This window comes from Notamacropus eugenii, chromosome 6 (assembly GCF_028372415.1).
Source record: "Notamacropus eugenii isolate mMacEug1 chromosome 6, mMacEug1.pri_v2, whole genome shotgun sequence".
In the NCBI taxonomy this organism is placed as follows: domain Eukaryota; kingdom Metazoa; phylum Chordata; class Mammalia; order Diprotodontia; family Macropodidae; genus Notamacropus; species Notamacropus eugenii.
The window spans coordinates 144,751,252-144,777,309 of NC_092877.1; the positions used below are offsets into that span (position 1 = coordinate 144,751,252).

The following is a 26,058-nucleotide window of genomic DNA, read 5'->3' on the forward strand; positions in this document are numbered from 1 at the left end:
CTTGTACTCATTGATAGTATAGTTCCCGACATGAGAAGTTGCCTGAGCACTCCCTATCTGCAAATCCAGTAATTACATTTTGTCTGATCTGTTGTCTCAGAACCCATTTCAGGATCTCTGATTAAAAGAGCAGTATTCTCCTCTTTAATTTGGTGGTTGCTGGGGGGTTTTAATCATAGTTGTGATTTTATTGGCCTAGGGAACTCCAGAATGAAAAAACTATACCAATGTTGATTGGTCTTGGAGATGGACATTGAGAACTTAAGTACAACTAGTATTTATCTGAATCTTGGTTTTCTTGACTGGAGGATGGGCAAGGAGCAGGATCAATCCTATGACATGTTGCCTCTTGGCCTCTTAATATTCTATATTTTAAAAATAATAGAGATCTTAGATCTCTTTCCTATTCTTATAGTAAGCAGCACCATAATTAGCCATCTTTTTGATAGTCTAAGAAATTAGGTGACAGACACAGGAAGAAGAATATTGTATTGCCCAGGGCATGCCCAGATTCTGGTCTGTTATTTTAGGTGAGAATCATTTCTTCATTTTCTCTCAGGGGCAGAGACCTTTTTCTTTTTCCTCTTTATGCCTCTTGTCTACAAAAGGACCTTTTCTTGGAGGAGGCAGTGTGGTATAATGCCACTTACTAGGTATGTGACCCTAGACGAGTCACTTGTCTTGAATGTCTTAATTTTTTAAAATGAGAAAGTTGGACTGGGTGACTTCTGTGACCCCTTCCAGCTCTCAATCTTTTAGCTCTCTGAGGGCAGGGAAAGCTTGCTTTTCTTTGTATCCCCAATTTTTAGCACAAGTACCTGGCACAGAGTACTTGATAAATGCTTATTGACTGGCAGAGTGACTGACTGATTCACTGGGTGACTGATCCTTCAAGTCTTGCTTTGCCCCATTAATGTACATCATGCACCAATCCCAGAAAAATGTCAGCATGGTACACTCGTGAAAAGTGTACTGGGTATCAGCTCTGGGTTGAATCTCCAGAGTCTGAACTTTACTAGTTGCATGACCTTGGGCAGGTAACAACCATCTAGCCATGGTTATTGACATTTATATAGTGTTTAAGGATTCAGCACAAACTTTCTCAGTTGATCCTCACAACCCCTAGAATGTAAGTACTATAGGTACTTGGGGCAGACCTCTGATTTGATTTATATGAGGAACTCTCAATAAGGAAACTCCCTCCACCAATGCAGATGTACCTGATCTGCATGTTAGAGATATGAAGACTACAGAGAGTTAGCTGGAGCACGGAGATATTGAAGAACCTACCTATGGTCTCATGGCTCGTAGAGCATGTATCAGAGGCAGCAACTGGAGCTCAACTCTTCCTGACTCTGAGACCAGCTCTCTGTCCACTCTGCCATGCTCTCTCTCACTACAAATGTTGTCACCTCCATTTTACAGATGAGGACATGAGATGTGGGGAAGTCTAAAGTGACTTTCCCCAAGGACACAGGTAGTAAACATCACAGGTGAGATTTGAATGCAAGTTGCTCTGGGCTCCTATGCTCTTTCCACTACACTCATCCTGCCAAACTCATGTGCTCATTGCAAAGAAAATGTTATAAACTTTAAAGTGCTAAAGAAATGGAATTATTATTAGCATAATAATATATCGTGTGCCTACTAAGTTTTTTTGTTTTTGTTTATTTTGTGTGTGTGTTCGTCCTTCATTTTCAAAGAAGACCGTGACATCAGAGAAATGATGACATGACTTGCACTTGACTTTGTTTAGAGTGAGGGAGGGCTGTGCAAGGTCACCAGCCTCACTTTCTCCTCCTGAGCCATCTGGGTCCAGTGACCAGATATTCATCAGGATGACTGGAGATGGCCCAGGATACAATGGGAGGCATTGGCCTTTTTGGGCTAAGATCTATTCAAGAACTCACTTAGAGTGAAATGATGTCCTTTCGGTGAATAGGTCTGTTTAAGAAATAATCTGGGAATGGCCCTTTTAATGAGCAAAAGAAAAAAATATTTAAGTAAATCAAGTTGGGAGGGAAAGAGCAACAGTAACTATTGATAAGCCCTCTTAAGCCTACTAAACAGAATTGTTATAAATATGGAGTCAGACCTTCTCTGTCAAAGTGCCAAATTAACATAAGACACCATTACTATTGCGATACTCTTCTCATGGTGTCCATGGGCTCTAAACTCATAGTCTAGTTGGGTAATATTTTACAAGAATGAATTTGTTGGTAGAATCAAAGGATCACAGACTTAGAACTGGTGAAAGGGATCTTAGAGATCATCTATTTGGCCCCCTCATTTCACCAATGAAGAAACTGAGGTCTTGAGAGGTTAAAGAGTTTTTCAAAGTCACCCACCCAGAAAGTGGCCAAGCCTGGGTCTGAACCCAGATCCTCTGGCCCCACATCTAGCATGTTTTTATATCAGATGACCCTGACCAGCAGAGGCATCTACTTTCAATACTTGACTAGAGACAATGGGTCTCAATCCTGAAACAATTACTGAAAGATGGCAGAAAAACATTTGTTCCTAGTCACGCAATATGATTTATTTACTTAATGTATTTGCCTTTTAGACTGGTAAGTGCCAGAGAACATGTTCTCATTAAAGGCTGATCCCAGGCATCATAGGCTATATAATCATCTCAGCCTGTTTGGGGAGTATTTTTTTTATTTAGTGCCAATTCAACATTTGTGCCAACTTTATCTGGGCCTCCATCTTGGCCTGCCAAGGGGAAGAGGAGACAAAAAAGAAGAGGAAAAATGATACCTTGAAAACCTTACTTTCTGAGTCTTGGAACCTGTTGGGTCATATTCAGCTCTGGGTTCTTCTCTAATCAGAGATGCTTAGAATGTTTTAGTATCTGTTCCAACTATGCTCACAAATTCCTCAGCCCTGTCCAGTGGGTGGGGTAAAAAAGGAAGGAAGTGGGAATCCTCTGGAAAGAGTGAAAAGATAATTAGCAAAGGGAAAAAATGTGTCACTCATTTTCTTTGTACTGTTTTGTGATGCCAAGGCAATTTCAAAAACAATGTTCAGATGAAATATTCAATCTGTATGGCATCTCCCATGAATCTAAGGAAGCATAATATACTTTTTCTTTCTTTTAAAAAATGGTTTATTGGTGTTTTGAGGGTTTTATGTTTCATAGAACCCTCTGGAGAGGCTATGTGGCAAAGAGGGATAGGGTACTTGGACTTGGAGGCAGGAGGAGACGAATTCAAATTCTGATTCAGACACTTAATAGGGCTGTAGCCTTTTAAGTGGCTTGACCTCTTTCTGTGTGTCAGGTTTCTTATCTATAAAATTTGAGTTCTAAACAAAGAAAAAGTTAAACAAAACAAAATAATAATTATACAACGACAGTAGATAATCTCTATGACGTAAGAGAAAGATTGATGGACTTGGACCTGGCTCAGACCCTGCCTCAGATGCTGACTGTGCTATGACCCTCTGATCCCCAATTTCATCATACATAAATCAAGTGAGATAATTATGGAAAGCACTTTCCAAACCTTAAAGCGGTATATAAATGCCAGTCATTATTAGTACGAATGTAACAAGTAATCAGGTTCCCCTACCCTCTTGTAGAGGGTAAATTTTAAACAACTCATCAGATTACAGTTCACCCCCAGAATCTACCACCTCCCTTTAGTGAGGTGGTTAGCATATTTCATCAATCAGTTCTTCAGAACCAAGATGTACTAGCCATTGTGTATTATGGGAATTCTGATATCCTTTAGTAGTTTCAAATTATTCATTTCATTTGTGATACAATTTATGAATAAAAATTTTATTTCCAGAATGGACACATGTCTATATTGGCAAAAAACCCAGTCTGTAGGGGACAGAGGGTCAAAGAGTTTGATAATAACTACTATTGCTAAAGAAGAAATACAAAATGTAAATAATTATTTGGTGAAGTGTTCAATCTGACCAATAATTTTTAAAGTTCTAATCAAAGCAAACTTTCCACCCCTAAAATTAGGAAAAATAAATTAAAATATCTATGGGACATTAGAGAAACATGGACACTCCTAGATTACTAGTGGTCTGCAAATGAGACAGTCTTCTTGAAAATCAGTAAAGGACTACAACACTGATTGTGCACTTGTAAATCCCAGGTTCAAGTATTGCTTCAGACTCTTACTAGCTGTGTGACCTTACACAAGTTGAGTTACCCCATTTGTGCCTCAGTTTCCTCATCTATAAAAGGAAGAAGGTTTGACTTTTGAGGTCTCATGCTGCTCTAAATCTCTAATCCCATGCATGGCAAAAGCCTCAAAACAAGTCATACCCTTAGACTCAGTCATGCCTCTGTTCCAGGAAAATAATTCAAAAGAAAAAAGTCTGTATTTGTACAAAGATGTTTATAGTTGTTCTATATATAAAAGTAAAAAACTGGAATTCATCCAAATGCTCAGTGGTTGAGGAAAGAATAAGCATAACGTGTCACATCAGTGCTACAGATATCTCATTGCTGGGAAGGATGGCAAATCCAAGAAGCACGAACTGGCCTGGGCAAAGTTATGCAAATCCAAAGCAGTAGAAATTTGGAGTCATGCCTACCCAGTGATCACAGCTAGGGGCAAAGTCTGTTGTGTAATTATAAGAAACAAAGGAAAGGGATTCAGAGTTGGGATTGTTTTTAGTTAGTTTTGATATATGTTAGTTTATTATTGTAACATTTACTAAATATGGAAGAGGTTCCCCAAAAAGAATCTGGCATCATTATAAGTAAATTTTCCATGTAACTGAAGCTTATCTTTTTAAATACAGATGCTTTTTTTTAAATGTCAGCCACTTCTGATTCGTTCATTCAACAGCATGCATTAGATATGCACTTACTATGCCAGTGTCCTGGGGGAAGACAGACCCCATGCTTTCTTAAACATAGATCATTGTATTATAAACCTAGAGCTAAAGGGGACTTCAGAGGCCATCTAGTTCAACCCCCTCATTTTACAGATGAGGAAACTAAGGTTCAAGGAGTTTTAATGACTTGCCTAATTTAAACCTGGTCCTCTAAACCCAGGGCCAGTGTTCTTTCCCTTCCTCTGGGGTATAGTAAACATGATGAAGTTCGCTATTATTAACCAGTTATTATATTGAGCTATAAAACATTAGTGATACTGTTCATTCCCTACACTAAAATATTAGGACAGCTAGGTGGTGCAGTCGATAGAGTACTAACCCTGGAGTCAGGAGGACTTGAATTCAAATGGGACTTCAGACACTTTCTAACTGTGTGATCCTGGGCAAGTCACTTAACCCTGTTTGCCTCAGTTTCCTCATCTATAAAATGAGCTGGAGAAGGAAATGACAAACCAATCCCATATCTTTGTCAAGAAAATCCAAATGGGGTCACAAAGAGTTGTACGTGACTGGTCAACAAAAAACAAACAAAAAAACCTTCACTAAATGTTCCCAGACTACTCTACTTTTTTAATACTTGTGACTATTTTTATAGTTTTCTCCTCTCATTCCTGGTTGTCAAACTGTTAGCTGCCATCTTTGCTACCATCCTAAATAAGAACTTTTGCTGGACATGGATTTGAGCCTACTTCCTCTTACTCCAAATGTAGCACACTTTCCATTGCACTAGGATATATGCTAGTATAAAAGTATAGCACCAATTTCTAAAGCATAAAATACCCCCACAGTCATGCCCAAAGTAGAATTTCTAGTTCAATTGAATTTCTGATGCTACTTTTTCAGAGAGAATGAAAGAAAGAAAAGGAGTAATCTGCCCTGTGAAACAGAAATAGAGATTTCATGATTATAGCAGATGGGGAAACTTTTCATTGTTTTTTAATGTTGTAAAGATGGGAGCTAAAAATAAAGCTTTTTCATTATATTTACCAGACTTAGGGACACCAGTACAGCCACTATGGGTCATTTCCTCCTCAAGTGTCAGGCAATAAGTCACAAAAATTCTCGTATGCACATTGGGTTTTGTATGCTCCTCATCACACAGACACATACATATATGCCTTGGGCAGTTGCCAATCTTGCCCATTTCATTTCCCAACTGTGGCCTCTACATCATCCTTCTCCATTCACTACATTCACTCCACCCCTATACCCAAAAAAGTTACATGTCAGTCTTCCCTTTAGCATCAGGGAAGATTAAAGATGAAATGGATAGGATCATCAAGGGAAGGTCCCAATAGAAAGTTTGTTTATTTTTGGTAATGTAATTGATTATTCTCATGAGTGTGTTTCAGCTGATCAATCAACCAATTCAACAAATATTTGCCAAGTCTACGATAAATACCACTATGATGCACTGTTCACAGAAACACAACACCTCTCATTTTCATGATTGCCTTATAATTCTCCCCCAGCCTACATGAATGAACATCTCAGTTAGGAGATACAGGACACTAGAATAAATTTTAATAATTAGATGGACAAGTGGTATACTTATTGAATACTGGTAGATGGTGATGTGCAGATGGCAAAGAAAAAAAAAAACAGATTATACAACCATAGACTAGGAAGAGACCTCAAAGATCACCTAATTGAACCTACTTGTTTCAAGAGTTTGTAGCAAATATAGAACTATACAGTTCATTTGGCCATTAGCCTAAAAGGAGTTACTTACTCTATGCTACTTATAGGGCTTCTCTCGTTTTTATCTTTTCACCCCTAACACCTAGCAGAGTGCCTGATATCTTATAGACACCCAATAATTGCTTATTGAGTGTGTGGACCCAGGTCTCTTAATTCCTATTCAGTATTCTTTCTGCTTCATCCTCCCACATTCCTCCCTCATATAATAATGGACCCTGTAGTAGTCCCTTCACTATTCTGGACATCTTTCTCAGGATGTTGAGAGATTTGCCATAAGCATTCTCATCAACCATTGGGTTGGCTACTAGGTGATAAATTCTTTGGATATGGAAATTCATGGAAAACACTGTATAATTCCACCTAATATCTAAAATTAAAGATACCATTGAGAAAAAAAAGTAGTCTAAAACAAAGTTCGGAGATCTGTATATCATCTGGAATATTTTCTTAGTAGTTGGCACTTATTTGTTACAGATTCATGTCATCAATGTCTTTCACCAGGCACTATATCTCTTCACCCCAGAAAATACGTATTTCCCTTATGGTAGAGGAAACGAAAAAGGAAACGGGATTTCAGGGCTCTCCCCGTCCTATCAGAGTGAATATCAACATAAATGTACGTAGACGAGAAAATGTCAATATCACAGGTTTCCAGAATTCAGAGAGACCATAAAGGCTATCGAATCCAGCATATATATACTTTAACATGAATCTCACACATGTGCATGCACACACACACATGTGCATGCACACACACACGTAGATATCCAGTCTTTGTCTGCAGTAGCCTACAGAGGAAGAACCCCTCATTCCCAAAGCAGCCCATTCGACTCATGAATAGCTCGAATTGCAATATACGTACACTGTTCCTAATTTTGTCCATTCTGGGCGAGCAGAAAACATCCCATTTGATAGCCCTTTAGATGGTTGGAGACAAGTAACATATCCTCCCTAAGTCTTCCACTCTCTAGGTAATAACAATAATAACAAAATACTTTAAGGTTTACATTATCTTATTTTATTCTTGCAAAAACCTTGGGAGGTGGCCACTATTATTATTGCCTTTATAGGAAAAGGAGACATACAGAGATTGGGACTAGCCCAAGGTCACACAGTTTATAAGTATCTTAGGTTAGATTTGAACTCGGGTTTTCCTGACTCCAAGTCCAGTGTTCTGTGCACTAAGGTACCATCTAGCTACCTCAATATCCTCATTTCCTTCAACCATCCTTGATATGGCAAAATCTCAAAGTCAGTAATTATTTTGGTCATCTTTCTCAGGATGTTAAAAGGTTCTACAAAAGTACCACCAGTAGTTTGCCTGTTAAGGAATGGATTCTTTGGTCTTGTCAACCCTATGAAACAAATTAAAATTTTTTAATGATTGTGAGCCAGACGTATCAAATTTCAGTTTTTCTAATGCTAGTGACATAATAGCGAATAAGCAAGAAGAGGTTTCTAAGAACTATGCAATCTTTACACCATCTATAAAAATTAATTAAATTGTTGGTACTCAATGTGTAAGGTACTTGTCCAAAAAAAAAAGGTTTGTTTGTATCATTTTTGGAGAAAGTGAAATGCATCAATATTGCCATTACCATTTCAAATGAATGGGCAAAGCACAACCACTCTGGACCTCACTTTCCTTATCTGTAAATTGAGGAGGTTAGATCAAATGACCTCTAAGAACCTTTTCACTTCAAAATCTATGATTCAATTAGCCCATGATTATTTTTGAAAATTATATAGTGTGTTGTCAACCAAAAAGGTGAAGTTATTAATAACTACTGATCCATATGCCAACTTTCTCATCCTTATAATCTCTTTATGGAAGTGCTCTACATATATTGGGAATGCCCTCAATGAAAATAGGAGAAAGAAACAGATGGACTTTTCCCAACAAAGGAGAACACATTTCATAGTAACACCACTTAGTGAAAGGGGCAAAAAAAAATGGAAAACTCCATTGCATCTCTTTGTTGATTATCAAAAACATTTGATTCAATATAAAAATAAACCCTCAAAAGCTATCCCTATTTGCACATATTAAGATTCTACAAGTTTTCTCCATTGGCATAAACACAAAGATAACTTTGTTCAGTAATATTATATTACTAAATACCAAGTTGTATGTAAAACAAGGAGTCAGATGATGGCCAAAGGGGACTCCCACTATCTTGGAGAATGTCTTGCCTGAGGATCAAAAGAAAAAGGGATCCCCTACGAAAGGCAGGGATGGTCCGCTATGAATGATATCTTATGATTTCATGAAGCCATGCATACTATAAGTCTCCTCAATGAGATCCACAATTATGCAAGACAGTTCAATATAAAATATATAGGAAAAACCAAGGAATGAATAATGGCTTTCTTTACAGACAATATAGTTGAGTACATAAGCATACATCTTAGGGAAAAGCCAGTGATGATGTTCGTGAGAGTCACATAGAACAAGAAGTAATGCATGGATAAGTTATGGCCTGTACCCCAGAGGGAGTACTTATAGGGAAGGTTTGGTTTTTTCCTTTTCTAACTGCACCTACAATTTCATTGGTTCTAAGGAAGGTCTTTCTTCCAATGAACTCACTACATGTTCTGTAACTAAAAAGTTAAAAAGTTACGTGAGCAACTGTGAGATAAAATGATTTGCCCTGGGTCACTCAGCTGCTATGCGTCACAGGTAGTATTTCAACCCAACACTTCCTGACTCTAAGGACGATTAACCATCCACTATCCCATGTTGCTTCTGAGTGAAGGTTTTGTATAAGGAAATGTTTTTATTTATAATCCCAAGACATCATTTTAATTTTTTTCAATTATCAAGCATTTATTTTTTTCTCTCTCCCTTTTCACCCCTGCTTTGAGAAAGAAAAAAAAATCCCTGTAACAAATGCATATAGTCAAATAAGACAAATCCCCATATTAGATATTTCTGAAAAGATGTATCTCACCCTGCACATTAGTCATCCCTCTAAACAGCAGCAGCGTTCTTCATCAAGGTTCTTCTAGAGTCATGATGGATCATGGCATTGTGCAAGCTCTTCAGTCTTCCAGAACTGTTCATTTTTATAACATTGGTGTCATAATATAAATTTTTCTTTTGCTTCTTCTCACTTCACTCTGCATCCCCAACACATTTTTTACTACATTCAAGGAAATCATTGAACAGAAATTCTCATTCAGGTTGTTTTTATTTTGCTTTGTTTTGTTTTAAAGAAAACAGCCCTGTCATGTCGAAAAAATAATTTTAAAGTTTCCTTTTCTTTGCAAAGATGTGAGTCATTCCCGGTGTAGCCCTCTGTAGGTGTCTCTACTTGCCCGAATCTTTGACAACCAGCCATTAGAAAGGGATTCTCCTTAGTGCACTAATTATCTGTAGTCTTAATGGAAAGCAGGCATTACCAGTTCCCTATTTCCTAAAAAGCCCTGTGGTCATGAAGTTTTATGTGGAGATCTTAAGTCTCAGAACATACACGGGAGTTGAAGAACTAGAAATTGAATTAGATTATACTTGGAGAAATAAGTGGCCAGAGATGGCTCTGGATACCTCTGGATGCCCACTGAAGAAAAATATGCAGCGGGGTCCCTCCCAGTCTGCAAAGGGTCACTGGAGCTCTACAAAAAGGTTTTCTAAGGGACAGGAAATAGAAGTCCTCTTTCCCCTAAGGCATAGGGGAAGTGAGAAGCAGAATACAAAGAAACCTAGCTGAGTCAATTCTGAACTGGAGGGAATTGTTGGTTGGAAGGGGGCGGGGAATGGATGAAAAATAGCTGAAGGTCGTTTGTAGAGGAATAGAGACTGTGTCTAGGGTATTGTGGCTGTAATAACAAGAGCTGATGTGTATATAGCACTTTACAAATTTCTTTATATCCATTTTCTCAGAAAAAAGTAGGAAAAATATAGCATCTCCTAGTGAGTGTGAGGAAAGGGAAAGGAAAGGAAAAATAAAAGAGATAACTCCTGAAACAGAGTTAGATGGAATGTTGGATGGGGAAGGGGGGGAAGATAAGAAAAAAATAACTATAATACTGAGGCTCAATTCAACAAACATTTATTAAGCACCTACTGTGTGCATATGAATGTGATTGATTGGCTCTGTACATGCAGAGACAAAAACAGAACTGACCATGTCCTTATTATATGCTGGAGGCATATAATAAGCAAATAGAATTGTTATTCCAAGTCCAAGTGGTCCTAGATTGTTTTATGATCAAGCATAGAGAGTCACTCCTAATGATCATGGTGATCAGGTTTAACAAAAAACACTTGGTTCAGCAGGGAAAGCTTGAGTTGAGATGAGCCCACCTGAGTTGTGAATGGTGCCTTCTTAGCTGAAATGATCACCATCTTCTCCTTACCTCACCAAAATCTGAACTACCTCAATTACCAGATCTCGCAGAACATAAAATGGTAACCTGAAAGCCCAGAACCTGCTTCTGATTGCTCAAGATACTAGACATAAACAGGAGTTTGTTTCCATTACAATAATGTTCATGGTGATTCTTATTCCATGTCATAAGTTTTAATAGTCAGCAAACAAAATATTAAGTAAAATTTCTTATTTTTTCATTATTCACAAAATACACTGTTCTCCAGAAGAAGGAACAGTGACCATCCAAGACCTGTAGCTAAGGTCCAGCTATTGGGCATTGTTCCAAAGTGCCAAAATTTAGGAGGCACTGAAAGCCTATATATTATTTTAGTAGGTAGAAGCCACTGAATTTAGTCCCTAGTCAGCAGGATTAGTTATTTAAACCAAGAAGCAACATGGACATAGCCAAAGTGTTTGTGCCAACGTCTGCAGGGTCATTGTGAGGGAGGTTTGAGTTGTTACTCTTGTTAGGGGGGGATGTATTCCTTTTGTTGTTCTTTTTCAGAGAGGGGTTTGGAAGGGAGAGGTAATAAAACACTGCTTTAAAATTTTATTTAATTTAAATTAGTAATTTAAAATCATTTCCTTAATAATTTATATATAAATTAATGTTATTTAATATTTATTTGATATTTTAAAATTAAATTAATTAATAAGTTAAATTTAAAATAAAAATTAAGAAGCTACCAATTGACATACTTCTTCCCTAAATTCCTTCCCCTAACACCTACCTGCAAACCTTCAGTGAGTTTCTTCCAGGCTCACTCTGCCCTGTTTCCTCTATACTCAGTGGTTTTCCAGGCAATGGTCTCTAAGGATCCAAGGTTCTCTATCCAGCACCATCACATCAAAATGACTGATTTCTTTCCCAAGATCTCCGAGCCCCTACCTTGCAAATGAATTTTCTCCAAAATTGGAATTGCTAGTTATGGCTCTGGTTCCTTTTTTTTTTTTTTTTTTTTTTGTATCATTTGGAATAAGGGAAGCTTAGATAATCTATACTTTTACTCCCATTGATTGAAAATAGTTTGTTAGGAAAACACCTGCTCCTCATCCAGGTGCTATTACAACTATTGTTGCTGGCTTCCTATCCACCCTAGTCCATAGGGTGGAGCCAGTCCTTTCATTTGAAACAAAGATAGTGTCTTAGTGGAAAAAAGGACTTTTTCCAAAAAGTTAGGGATCCATGTTCATTGGAAGTGACCATGATCAGAGGCGAATAACACAGCTCAGCCTGTGGAGAGACAACAGGGAAATTGGGAGCTGAAACAAACCTTGGATGGCTTAGAAATGGTGCCTTCACCCCTCATCCTTTAACACCCCTGAAGTACAAGAAGAAAGGCTGGTCCTTACTTAGCTGAGAGAGGACTGATAAACTCAAGTACTTCCTTCTCCAATAGCTGCTCCTTGTATACTAGCTGTATATCAGCAGCTAATCTGTTCTCCAGGCACCACTGAATGCTTTGACAAGAAGGGTGCTCCCAATCTCAAGAATTTGTTTTACTTGACTATGCATATGTAGCAAAAGTGTTATATATTAGTTCTCTCTCTGAATGCAGATAGCGTCTTTCTTCATATGTCCTTTATAATTAATTTGGGTTATTTATAATATTCAGAAGGACTTATTCACTCAAAGTTGTTCTTAAAACCATATTGCTGTTACTGTATACAGTGTTCTCTTGGTATTGCTCATTTCACTCTTGATTATTTCATGCAAGTCTTTCCATGTTTTTCCAAGATCACTGAGCTCATCATTTCTTATATTACAGTGGTATTCTATCATAATCATATACCACAATTTGCTCAACCATTAAAAAGTTACATAATAATTGTATTATATATTTAAAAGAAATAACAGATTATACATAATGGATTTGCAGTTTTATGAGCAATCATCCTTTTTTTTATATTGTTATGGAAATGGTTGTTTCATTCCTTAAATTAAAAAATGAATACTTCTTAAAGTGTTATATGACACAAGAATTCTCTATTTTATTTGCTTCTTTCTTTTCAATGGGTGGAGGGACATAAGGAGAAAAAAAATTTATTTTAAAGATTGATCAGTGAGCACCAAAAGCTTGATAGTGTTAGTCACGCTCACATATAACGAGGCCCCAGAACACGCCCCTGGCCCCATGCCTCTTGCTGGTCTGTAAGGTTTGACTTATTGTGGCTCTAATCACAGTTCCTCCTTTCTTTAGCTCCTAGCTCAGCGTTGGCCTTTCGAGCAGAATGAGTTCGGAGTCTTTCTCTGCAAGCTGTTCCCCTTCTTGCAGAAGGCTTCAGTCGGGATCACGGTCCTCAATCTCTGCGCTCTCAGTGTGGACAGGTACTGCGTTTCCTTCCTTCATTTGGAACTTGAGGACATTTTTATTTTTTTCTCGAAGATTGTTGTTGTTTATTCAGTTGTTTTAGTTATATCTGACTCTTCGTGACTCCTTTTAGGGTTTCCTGTTAAAGATAGTCAAGTGGTTTATCATTTACTTCTCCAGCTTATTTTACAGATAAGGAAACTGAGGCAAATAGGGCTAAGTGACTTGCCCAGGGTCACCCAGCTAACCTAGTTAAGTGTCTGGGGCTGGATTTGAACTTAGTTCTTCCTGACTCCAGGCCCAGCACTCTATCTACCAAGCCACTTGCCTGCTGATCAAAGTGGATTAGATGACACAGTCTTAATTTTGACAACTGGACTCCTAGAATAGCTTAGACAGTAATCCAGAAGCAACCACTCCACTCTCTTTGCCAAGAAAACCCCATGGACAGTATTAAAATGATAAAAAGAAAGGTATACACTGGAAGATTAGCCTCAGGTCAGAAGGTATCCAGTAAGCTACTGGCATGGAAACAAGGACCTGGACAGATTTTGAAAGACAGTGGAGGATAGAAGAGTCTGGTGTGCTATGATACACGGGGTCATGAAGAGTCAGACCCAACTCCACACTAACAATAACAAAAGGTAAACAATAAAGAAAGCAAAGAATTATGAGATCAGTAGGAATTGGTATGGTACATTCTGATACTAGGTCATGTTGAATAAAATGCTGTGCGACTGCTTGTGGGGATTGCTTGATTGGTGACCAGAGTAGACTATTAAACTGATTTCTAAAAGTTCAGAAATCTTTAAATTATATATTATATACATGCCACTTATTGATATTTGATTAGAGTGTACCATAGTATTGTGGAAAGAATGCCAAATTTGGAGTGAGAGCACCTGCATTCAGCTTCTAACTGGTTCTTGCTGCTTACGTATGAGACCATGGACAAATCACTTGACCACTTAGGGCCTCAGTTTCCTTATTTGTAAAATTAGGGAGCTAGACCAGGTGACCACTAGGTCTTTTCCAACTGTAAATCAATCAGCAACAATTTATTAAGCCTTTACTATGTGACAAGCATTACATAAGATACCAAGGATAATAATAATATTAATTTTAATTAATTAATATTAATAACAGTAATAATAGCTAACATTCATATAGTATTCACCACATAGCAGGCACTGTGCTAAGCACTTTACAATTAATATCTCATCTGTCCTTCACAACAGCTCCAAGAGGTAGGTGCTATTCTTTTTCCCCCTTTACAGACAAGGAAATTAAGGCAAACAGAACTTAAGTAACTTGTGCAGGGTTACATGGCTAACAAGTGTCCGAGGCCTAATTTGAACTCAGGTCTTGCTGACCTCAGGTCCAGCACTCTGTCCACTGTTCCTTCTCTTTGAACTCAAAAAACCCTTATTATCTAAGGAGAAAAAGCAAGTGCCCCGTCGATACCCCCAGTAAAAAAAAAAAACCCAGTAAATCAAAGAATATGTGGAATGTCCACAGAACACTTTTTGGGGGAGGGGAGGCACCATTATTGGCTAGAGGAAATCAGGCCTTATGTTTGAGTTGGCATTTGCTTTGAGTTTTGAAGGAAATCATGAATTCTAAGAGGTGGAGGTAAGGAGGAAAGACATTCCTGACAGGGGGCTAGCCTCTGCAGTGGCCTGGAGGACAGAACTAGAATGTCATCTACGAAGGTCAGTCAGAACCTTGTTTCAGGAGGAAAATCAGATTTGGTTTGCCTCACGGTAAGTTCTACGTGAGCACAGATCATGCCATAAATGTCTATATTCCTCCTGGTCCCTCCCAGCCCCACAGTGCCTAGAACAGAACTTTATAAATGACTGTTGAATAAAGAATTGATAGTGACTCTTCCAAAAGTTTAAACTCAATCTCAATGTATTTCATTTTTTTTTTAGTAATCCAAAGCCTCTCACCCTCTCTTCACACAAGTCTGCCCTGTGTTCTATATTATCTACAAAGGACATTAAAACTTGCTGTTTGCCACACGGGTGGAAATAAAAATTTTTCCATCAGCCAAACTTCTATCAAACATATTTTTACATTGCAAACTTTAATTTTAAGTAACTCCATATATAATCTCATGTTTATAATAGTAGACTTTGTTTTTTTAATGATTACTTATTCTAAAGTTGCCAGACATCCAGATAAAGTTGTTTATAACAATAATAATAGACTGAAGGTCACAGAGTTAGTTGGTGTCAGAATAAGTCTTTCAAACCTAGGTCTTCCTGACCCCATATTCTGCAATCGGACCACTACACTCTGCTGAGTTTCTGGTATCTTTCTGTCTATCAACACCTAAGAGAGATTCTTCTCCAGAAAGGTCCAACTCCCTTAAAATCTTCCCAAAGGAAATTAAAATATAACTGGGAAATGTTTAACAAAATAAAACAAAATATAATACCACATAGATAATGTGAATTTGTGGTTTTCTAAGTGGTCTCTGGGGTCCTTAGTTTGTATTTGAGTTTGAGACCTTTCCTAATCTTAGTGGATCCCACACCTAGAAACCAATAGACACTGTAATGCTCCTCCAAACCCTGATATATCTATGCCTGACAGAGCTACGGAGACAGCAAAGATGCTTATTTTGACATGTCTTTACTCCTAAAACAGACCGGGAAGTGCCTTAATCTCAAATACATGTAAGTAGTGAATAAGTAATGAACTGTCAAGGGCAGCTTGGTGGTGCAGTGGATAGAGTGCCAGGCCTGGAGTCAGGAAGACTCTTCTTTGTGAGTTCAGATCTGGCCTCAGACACTAGCTTTGTGACCCTGGACAGGTCATTTAGCCCTGTTTGCCTCAGCTCCTCACCTGTAAAGAAGGAAATGGCAAACCACTCCAGTATCTTTGCCAAACCACCCCCAAAGGAGGTCACAAAGAGTCAGAAACAACTCAAAAACAACAATATGAATTGTAAAATGGGTAAGTTGTATTAAATTATCGCTAAGGTCCCTAGCAAGGAAGCACTGTGGTATTTTGGCATGATCGCCAAACCTGGAGTCAGAAAAATCAGAGTCAAATCCTACCATATCCTCTGACAATGGTCAAGTCAGCTCACCTCAATGTTCCTCAGTTTCTTCAACAGTAAAATAGGGATAATAATATCTCTCCTTCCTACCTCACTTTATTTTTCTAAGGCTCCAAGGTGATAATACAGAAGGTCTCAAATGCCTTAGTACAGCTAAATTTCAGCTAAAACTGCGCTAAGACTTTTGGGATACAGTGTATATATAAAATGTTTTTCAAATCTTAAAACTCTAAGTAAATGTCAATTGCCAGTATCATTCCAGCACTAGAAATTTGTATGAATCTATTCACTAAAACTTCCCTGTCTGCAAGTTAAACAGAAAACATAGTCACATATTGCGAATTAGAAGATTCTTTCCAACCACCTTATGATACACAAAGGAAAAGCAACAGAAATCATTGTGCATAGAATAATTACCCAGAATCCATTCTATTGAGAAGTATTCTTAATTCTAAACAAATAAGTCAAATCATTTTCATATTCTACTCTTTCTGGAAAACTGGCTCAACCTAGGAGATTTTTCTGAAGTAATAAAGTAGTTTCCATTTTCTTCCTGTTCTTCTAGGTTTTTATTTAATATTCCAACCAGTATTATAATAGCTCAGGGCAGGCAGGTGACACAGTGGATAGAGTGCCAAGCCTGGAGTCAAGAAGACCTGAGTTTGAATCCAAATTCAGATACTCATTAGCTGTGTGACCCTGGGCAGGTCCCCTAACCTTTAGTTTCCTCATCTATAAAATGAGCTGGAGAAGGAAATGGCAAACCATTCCAGTATCTGTGTCAAGAAAACCCCAAATGGGGTCACAAAGAGTCAAATATGACTGAAAAAACAGTTAAACAACAATTATAATAGCTCATATTTACATAAAACTATGAGGCAACAACCTCAACAAAACCACCCCAAAGAAACCAGCGATGTAAGCCTTATTTATTGTACTCATTTTACAGATGAGAGAACTGATACTCAGAGTTATGTAGTGATTTTCCCAATCACACAGATCATAATCAGAGAATTTTAAACACTGGTCTTCTGGCTTCGGGCCCATTGTGTGTTCCAGTACCCTAGGCATTCAACTCTGGGACTTAAAACCTTGAGACACTATGCTGATATTTTTACGATAAAAGCTTTTATACCATAGCAAGGAATTATTATCAGTTAATTCCGAGAGATAGGATATCATCTGCTCTGGGCATTTATTTGGATGAATCTGATCTAAAAAGATTCTACCATTTTCCTGCAGTAGATAAGACCTGAGATAAGTGGGGCAGCTTTGGGAATCTGCTGTAAATCCTCCGTAGTTTGTGAAACACAAGAAGCCCGAAGCTTTTAGCTTACAAGCTAAAGTCAATTGTAGCCTGTGAAAAGTCCTGAAGAAAGAATTTTACAGCATAGTATATACTGTATACACAGGTGGCTTGTGACAATTGTTATGTCCCAACCAGCACTAAACTTTATCTGTAGTAAAAAAATAAAGTAAAAACTCCTAAAGAATGACTGTAGAAATTCCATATAAGTTCCAGATGTGAATTTTATTATTATGGTGAGATACAGGGCTTTAGACCTGGAAAGGACCTTGGAGGTCATCCAATCAAAGGTCCTCATTTTACAGATTAAAAGAATGCATATACTCAGTATGTAAATAACCAAAGTTTTGTGCTGGACAGAATGCTGAAAAAGGAATGAAATTCATATTTCAGCTATATTTTCAAGTTCCCTGTTTTCCCTCAAGACTCAAATCAGATGCCACCTTTTCTGGAGAAAAGCTCTCCTTCTGGAGAGGAAGCCTTTCTGGAGTCCTATTTGCTTGCTAAGGTTCCAAATCCCTCCTCAAATTACCTTTTATTTACTTCTCTATGAAAATGTTGTTTCCCTATAGTAAAAGTAAGCTCTGTGAGTTCAGACACCGTTTCAGCTTGTCTCTAGAGTTTTAGCTGCCTAGTATAATGCTTCACAAATAGGAGTTCCTCACTATATGGCTGATAATAATGGCTAGCATTTATAATAGTGCTTTAAGGTTTGCAAAGTGCTTTATGAATGTTATCTCATTTCATCCTCACATCAATCCTGGGAGATAGGTGCTATTATGCCCACTTTACAGATGAGGAAACTGAGGATTAGAGAGTTCGAGTGATGTGCCCAGGGCCACATAGCTAGCAAATGTCTGAGGCAGGAATTTGAACTCGGATCTTTTTTATTCATGGCACCACAACGGGTGATGGTAGCAGAATTTACATATGAAAAAAAATCCTTGGCTAGTCATTTCTTTATGTTTCACCTGATTGTACTGTATAATCTATATCAAATTACTTGCCATCTCAATGAAGGAGATGCGGAGGGAGGAGGAGAATTTGGATATCAATTTTTTTTTAAAAAAGGATATTGAAAATTCTTTTTACATGCGATTGGGTAAAAAAATTGTCAAAGGCATAAAAAAGGAGTCATTTCTTATATCTCCATCACCCACAAGATAATTATGTGCTTTGTAGATTAATTAATTTGTGGATCACTTAAGGAAACATTTGAAGAAGGAACTTTGGAAAATGCACTGTGATCTTAGGAAAATTCTTTGTCATTATCTGTCATTCCTTACTGGCTTTATTAGTCAAAGGAATTTTTTAAATGCTAAGGAAGAAATCTTGGGAGGAAAACAGAATTTCCTCAGAAAAATAGGCACAACAGTTCATTACCGATCATTTAAACAATACGTAAAACACCAAAAGGTAGCACCATATAGTAGAGAGAGTCAAATAGATTTTACTTAAATGTTGCTTCTGATACATACTGATACATGTGTGACCCTGGGCAGGACACTTAATTTTTCTGCATCTCTGGGCAACTAAAACTAAATTGCAAAGCAGGTGCTAATCTACATTGGTAAAGGGAATCTCCTCAGTGGAAGTTCCCTAGACCAATGATGTCATAGGTCTGGTCCAGAATAAAAACTCTTAAAACATAAATGATGAGTATGTTGCCTTTAAAACAGGGGCTTATCCAACCCTGTTCTTCATCAGGTTAACAGCCTCATTTAAGAAATTTTTAAATGACTGAGATCATCCCCGAAAAGCAGTCTGACTGCTGATCCAAATTCCCATAAAATGTTGTCTAGTGAGGGAAGCTGAGACAAGATGCAGCTGCCTTAACTACTACTATTATATAATTAAGTATCTAGAAACCACCAACGTTCAAAGAAAGAGCTTTGTTTTATGTGCCTCAAACAAAAAGGCTGATGTCAGTTATCTTTCTACTCATCATTTCACACACAGCTCACCCTTTCTTTGGGATTCCCAGAAATTTGGCCCAGCTCTCAAACCAATAGGGTCCTTCTCTAATTCCTGTGACATGTGTGTGTGTATACATATACATTTGTTTTATTGTACTTGTCACTTAAAAAAAGCAAAAGCATGTAGCAACAGGTGGCACAATGGATAAAGCACCAGCCTCGGAATCAGGAGGACCAGAGTTCAAATTCTCCCTTGGACACTTACTAGCTGTGTAACCCTGGGCAAGTCACTGAACCCCAACTGCCTCTGAAAAAAGAAAAGCATGAGGCTGTGTCATACAGTGCTGAGTATTAGTTTTCGAGTCAGAAATGAAATGAGAGAATTAGACTAAATGGCCTATCAGATCCCTCAGAGCTAGAACTCTAAATCTATGAGGCTTTATTCGGATTCTAAAAGACATAAGTTCATAGCCCAGCTTCGTTACCTGCTGCTGCTGGTGCTGCTTATGTAGAGCTTCGAGGTTTGCGAAGTGCTTTACAAATATTGTCTCATTTTATCACCACAACAATCCTGAAAGGCAGGTACAAATATTATCCCCATTTTACAGATGGGGAAAACTGGGAGGCAGGCAGAAGTTAAGTGACTTGCCCAGGGTCACATAACTAGTAAGTATATGAGGTTGAATTTGAACTCAGGTCTTTCTGACCCCAGCTCCAGTGCTCTATCCACTCAGCAACTTAGCTGCCTTAGTGAAGAATGATGTTGTTCTTGGCTGTAAAAAGAAAGTCTTGAAAAGGAGTAGGTGGGGAAGAGAGGAGATAATTAGTATGGTCATATATCAGACTGAATATGTCTACAGGGCCATCACTCTATCCACTTCGCCACCTAACTGCCTCATATTATCCATGTGACTCAGGGTGAGTTATTCCTTGGGTCCCAGTTTCCTGAGGTTGTGCCAAGCCCCTTCCAGTAGCTAAATGGCATATGTATTCTCTAATTCAGAAATGACTTGAAAAAACTGGAAAATATAAGTCCTACAAAATGTAAATCAATACATTTTGATTTACTAGTCATTAAGAGAAAGACAGGATTGCTATAGGAGACAGTTCTCACTTTACCTAAGTTCCACCCCAACATCTATGGGAAACAATTTTTATGTAATGTGAATTTATCCTAACCACCTACTTCACTTAGCCTTTCTAACAAAGGCATACACAAAATGATACCTTTATGCAAGTCATAAAATGTACTAAAATATTATACAATACAATATTAAATATTGTATCATGGTAATAAACAGAATTATGAAATGAAAGGTAAAGTTAATGATAAAGTATGCACAGTACTCTCCAATAAAGTTAACACAGGTGTGCAGCATGCTGTCCCTTCCACACCCACTGCACCACCTTTATCACTGAGGGTTGGCTGCCGTGAAGCTATCTACAGATTTGGACAATGGTTCTCTGTGTTTCCTCTTATATCAACAGGAAGCAATTTTATCCTCATCTAGTCTGTGAACTAGATTCTAGTTACTAGTACTTTGAATTCTTTCAATGAATGCATTGTTATGTGAATTTACACAAAGACAGAACTATCTTTTATGTGATAAAAAAAAAAAAAAAACTCATTCTTAGATCTTGGTGGCCCAAGAGCATAAGATCTCTTTGATGCATTATCTATAACCAATTCTTAATAGCCCCTGGCAGTCATACCTCCTTAAGTAATCTATATACGTTTCTCACACCATCTCTGAGTTAGGCAGATACAAGGTGCCTGACCCAGGGATAGAACAGAGAGATTCTCCACAGGAGATTCAGGCTTTCACTCTCTGCCTTGCCCTTCTTGCAAAGCTGTAAGATACAGGTACAGAATTCATAAAAAGATGAAAGCTAACAGGAACGAAAGTTAAGTAACAGCAGCCCTGGTGCTTCCTACCAGGGACAGTCTGGAAAATAAGGAAATGGAGATTTGACTTATACATTAAAGATTATCCTGATCTGCTGTTTAAGTTGAAAATAGTAACTTTATGTTATGAATTAAGCAGTAAATGTAAGTTGTAAACAGAATGGTAATGTTGAAAGAACGTTCAACTTGGACTATGGAGACAGGTTCACATCTTAGCTCTAAAATACATGGCTGCTTCTCTCAGCCTGAATGTCCTCATTTGTAAAATGGGGGTGTTGCCCAAAACATCCCTCCCCTATATATGTTGATAAGGTAGCTAGGTAGAGCAGTGGATAGAGTCCTGAATCTGCAGTCAGGAAGACCTGCCTTTACAACTCTCAGATACTTATTAATGTGTGACTCTGGGCTAAGCACTACCTAAGCCTCAGTTTTCTCATCTGTAAAATGGGATAATAATAGCACTTACCTCCCAGGGATATTTGAGGAGCAAATGAGATAATAACTGTGGCATTGTTAGTAACAGCTCCCAGCACATAAATGCTACTATTGGGCAACTAGATGTCACAGTGGCTGGAGCACCAGGCCTGGAGTCAGGAAGACCTGAGTTCAAATGTGGCCTCAAGATATTTGCTAGCTATGTTGCTTACTAGCTAAGTGACAAGGCACTTGACCTTATTTGTCTCAGTGTCCTCATCTGCAAGGATGGAGAAGGAAATAGCAAGGCTCTTTGCCTAGAAAATCCCAAATGGGGTCATGAATAGTCAGATACAACTTAACAACATCAAACTATTATTATTTCACAAGGTTGTTGTAAGGACCACACAAGATACCACTTTGCAAACCTTAAACATCTTTGATAAATGCTAGCAATTGTTATTATCTTTGCCCCTTTAGAATATAAGCTCTTTCTGGGCCCAGACTGTCTCATCTGCTTATACTTTTCTCCCCAGTACTTAGCACAGTGCCCAGAACATAGTAAGTACTTAATAAATGTTTTTCATTCACTCTTTCATACTTGCCTTTCCCATCCTCCAGGATTATTCTGAGGAAAGCACTTTGTAAAGCCCAAAGTACAAGCTATTATTATTCTATGGCTGAAATAGTCTGGATTTTTTTCAGCATTGTGCTACTCCAGCATACACAGATCTTGCTCTCTTTTAGAAACATATATTTCTGAACCTTTCTTCAACAAACTATGCAGAATGCATACTGTACATGCTCTACGTGCAAGATACATCTGTGCTAATCTACAGCTAAAGTGATAATGCTCTGGGCCAGCACACTTATCTAAGGTTTTCATGTTCAAGGGTCACTCTGTCCCATAGCTTTCCTGAGAAAGTACATGTAGTGAAGAAAATGCAGCCTCTATTTCACTTGATGAAATAGAATTCCAGTTGATGTGATCCAAATACGTGAATATGTAATACCGTGGATTTTAATGAATAGCAAATCTTGTATCCCCTATTGATAATAAGTTTTGAGAGGGCGGGGAATGTGTCTCATCTATGCCTACATCTCCTCTCAGTGTCCAGCATAGCACTCTCCATAAAATATAAATTCATCCATTTGTCCTTTATGGCCCTTCACAATCTGGCTCCAACCATTGCCTAGCACAGTGTCTGGCATGAGCTTACTAAATGCTTGCTAATTGGTTGATTTGCAGACAGATTTCACATTATCCCCCTTCATTTCAGTCAAACTGACCCCATTCCTATTCTCTCAAATTGGCACTCCACTTCCCTGTTGTCCCCTGTGCTTGGAATGTGTCTTTCTTCATCTCTGTTTGTTAGACTCCTTGGCCATCTTTAAGATTCAACTCAAGTATCATGTCCTAAAGGAAGACTATGCTGCTTCCACCAGTTGTTGATGCTGTCCTTATGTCTCCCTTTGAAATGACTTTGTACATATTTTATACTTTACATATCTGTGGATGTGTCCCCCATTCTACCACCTCCCCAGGAAAATGCTGCTACGGCAGAGCAGAAATTCCTTGAGAACTCAGCTTTCGAAGAGTAAGAACAATTTCATTCATTCGTCTCTGGTGCTTGACACATACTGGGCACTCATGAAATGGTGGTTGAATTGAATCGAACAAGTATTTTTAAGTTAGTAAGTAAATGAACCAATACTATACAGTTATTAATCTACTTTTGAGAAACTACATCCAGTATAGAAAACAGTCATGTTTAAGAAATAATTAACTCTAGTGCATTATTTTTGTATCAGAGGTAGCAGGGGCGTGGTAGATAAAGGACTAGCCTCAAAGTTAAGAAAACTTGGTTCCAAGTCTTGCCTTTGACTTAAACTCACTTAAGATCATGGATGTCATTGAATCTTTCAGTGCCAATGGTACCTTTCTAAGACTATAGTTATAGTTATAGATGTATTTGTGGAGAGAATTTCCACACAGGGATAAGATTATAGGTTTAATTTTAGAAATTCATTTTATATCATTTTGTAAGAGATCTCCATCAAACATATTCTATTTTAAAAAGGGGATGGAGGGAGAGAAGGGGATGGGTGAATTTCCTACTACAAAAGCAATAAAAATTTCAAGTATAAAGCTATGAAAATGCTATATCAAGCATTTCATGCCCTGTTCTATGGAACCTTTCCTAACTGTAACTCCAAAAGCAGTTTGTGTTTGACCACACAGGGCCAAAGGACATGCCAAAGATCAGGAGACCACCTTTTTCAATTTTTTTTTCAAATTCTTGGAGCTGAACTTTGAAATCCGAATATTATAATTGGAAGAACACTAAAAAAAAAAAAATAGTCCAAGCATCAGAAGGCCAATATACATTACTTAATTTATGGTCTTGCAAAACTGTATTCAAATTATTCCTTTTTGTGTCTGTCCAAGTCTGTCCTGGCTGATGAATTGTGAATTCCTAGAAATCAAGGAACAGATCTATTTTAATTCCTTTACCAAGCACAGTTCCCTGTTGAGAAAGATAGGAAATGGCTTTTCTTGATTTACTCTCAGACATTTAGTTAGGCTGGTATATAATTAGCCGTGAGCATTTTATTCAGTTAGAGATAAGGAAAGCAAGCACTTTTTCTCATTTGATCCAGGAAGATCTGGATTTAAATCCTGCCGAAAATACTTACCAGCTGGATGACCCTGAGCAAATCATTTCACTTCTGCCTGCCTCCATTTCCCCATCTGTAAAATGAGGATAACGATAGCATTCATGTGAAAGGGTTGTTACGTGGATAAATAGGATAGCTTATGTAAAGTGCTTTGCCAACCCTAAAGCCCATATAAATGTTGGCTGATGTTTTTATTAATATTATAATATACTACATAGTTTATATTAATACTATAATATGTTAATATTATAATGTATATAAATATTAATAATACATAATTAATATTATATAAATGTAATTTTATTAATAATATACAACATAATAATAATAATATAATATTAATATTATAATATACTCAGATCTTACTTTTGGCAGAACAGAAAATGGAGCAAAATGCCTCCAAAACCATTATCAGCCACTGCTACAACTTCTAGTCTGCTGATAGTCTAGAAAATTTAGGCAAATGAATTTATTACTACCTATCTTAAATTTCCCTGAGATATTGTTAGGTAGCAAAGAGTGTTGACGTGGCTATATCTGCAGTTTCCAAAGGGCTCTCTCTTCTTGCTCCACTAAAGAAAAATCAGTCTTGAGGCATGAAAGGAGATCTGGAGTCAGGAGACTGGGGTCCTTGTCCAGATAATCAGTGTGTCCTTGGACAAATGATTTCACTCCTCTCGACTTCAGTTTCCTCTTCTGTAATCAAATCACAAGTGCCTACTATGCGACAGGCACTTTGCTGAGTGCTGGGGGTACAAAGACAGAAACAGAACAGTTCCTGTTCTAAGGAAGCTCTAAGGAACTTTCTTTCTAGCCTAAGGAAGAACATGTAAACAGGTAAGTCAAGACAAAGAAATTTGGGGGATGAAGTGCAGTGATCTAGGCTATAAAATGGCTGAGCTAACCTTGATGACCCATCAGATCCCTTCCAGTTCAAACTATGGCTCCGTGAGCATTTTGTTCAGTAGTTAAAAAAGCTGCCTTAAATTTGTACAGAAAACCAGGGACAAAGCCTCCAGTGTTAACCTTTGCCTCCCTCTGCCTAGTGCTCCCCTTAGTATCTGGGTTACTCTCTTCCAAGTTCTCAGAATTACAAAAATAGCCCACTTTAACAGAAGAGTCCTTAGAAATCACTACATCGTGGTTTGGAATTCTAGAGGATGGCACAGCCAGAGCAGCCAGCACCATCGGGGTGTCTTCTCCTGGTTCTTCTCTCGCAGCTTACATTTCCAGGTGTTCATCAGATGAAAGAGCAGTCAGATTATTGACTCCTGGCCAATGGGAGAGAACACCTGCACAGTCTCAGTCATCACTGAACAGAACAGGCAGACTGAATTTTTTTATCTTTCATTCTGACTCTCCTCTGATTAATCACAAAGACCTTACCTAAGTGAAGTGTGGGAAAATCAATGGCCAGGAAATCAAAGAATCACTGCAAAGAGCCCTCAGACATCCTTTCCATTCGCTCATTACTCATTTCCCCCTTACACACCTCTCCCACGTTTATGCATTCTA

At 38.0% G+C, this 26,058-nt stretch overlaps 1 protein-coding gene and 1 long non-coding RNA gene across 4 annotated transcripts in view; one reads left to right on the plus strand and one right to left on the minus strand.

Annotated features, from left to right (window-relative positions):
• Positions 1–26,058, plus strand: part of EDNRA (endothelin receptor type A) — an 89,060-nt gene that overhangs the window by 36,897 nt on the left and 26,105 nt on the right. For both annotated transcript variants that reach the window (XM_072621198.1, XM_072621199.1), the window contains one exon: positions 13,142–13,269. In XM_072621198.1, the coding sequence (XP_072477299.1) occupies positions 13,142–13,269 (128 nt within the window). The remainder of the gene's footprint in view (positions 1–13,141; positions 13,270–26,058) is intronic.
• Positions 12,911–26,042, minus strand: LOC140511919 (uncharacterized). 2 transcript variants are annotated; one of them, XR_011969719.1, is made up of 4 exons: positions 25,930–26,042; positions 25,071–25,289; positions 24,562–24,616; positions 12,911–13,391 (listed from the first exon to the last, which is right to left on the minus strand). It is a non-coding gene; the product is annotated as an uncharacterized lncRNA (long non-coding RNA). The 2 variants fall into 2 exon arrangements; XR_011969718.1 differs by lacking the exon at positions 25,930–26,042 and having other exon boundaries at positions 25,071–25,766.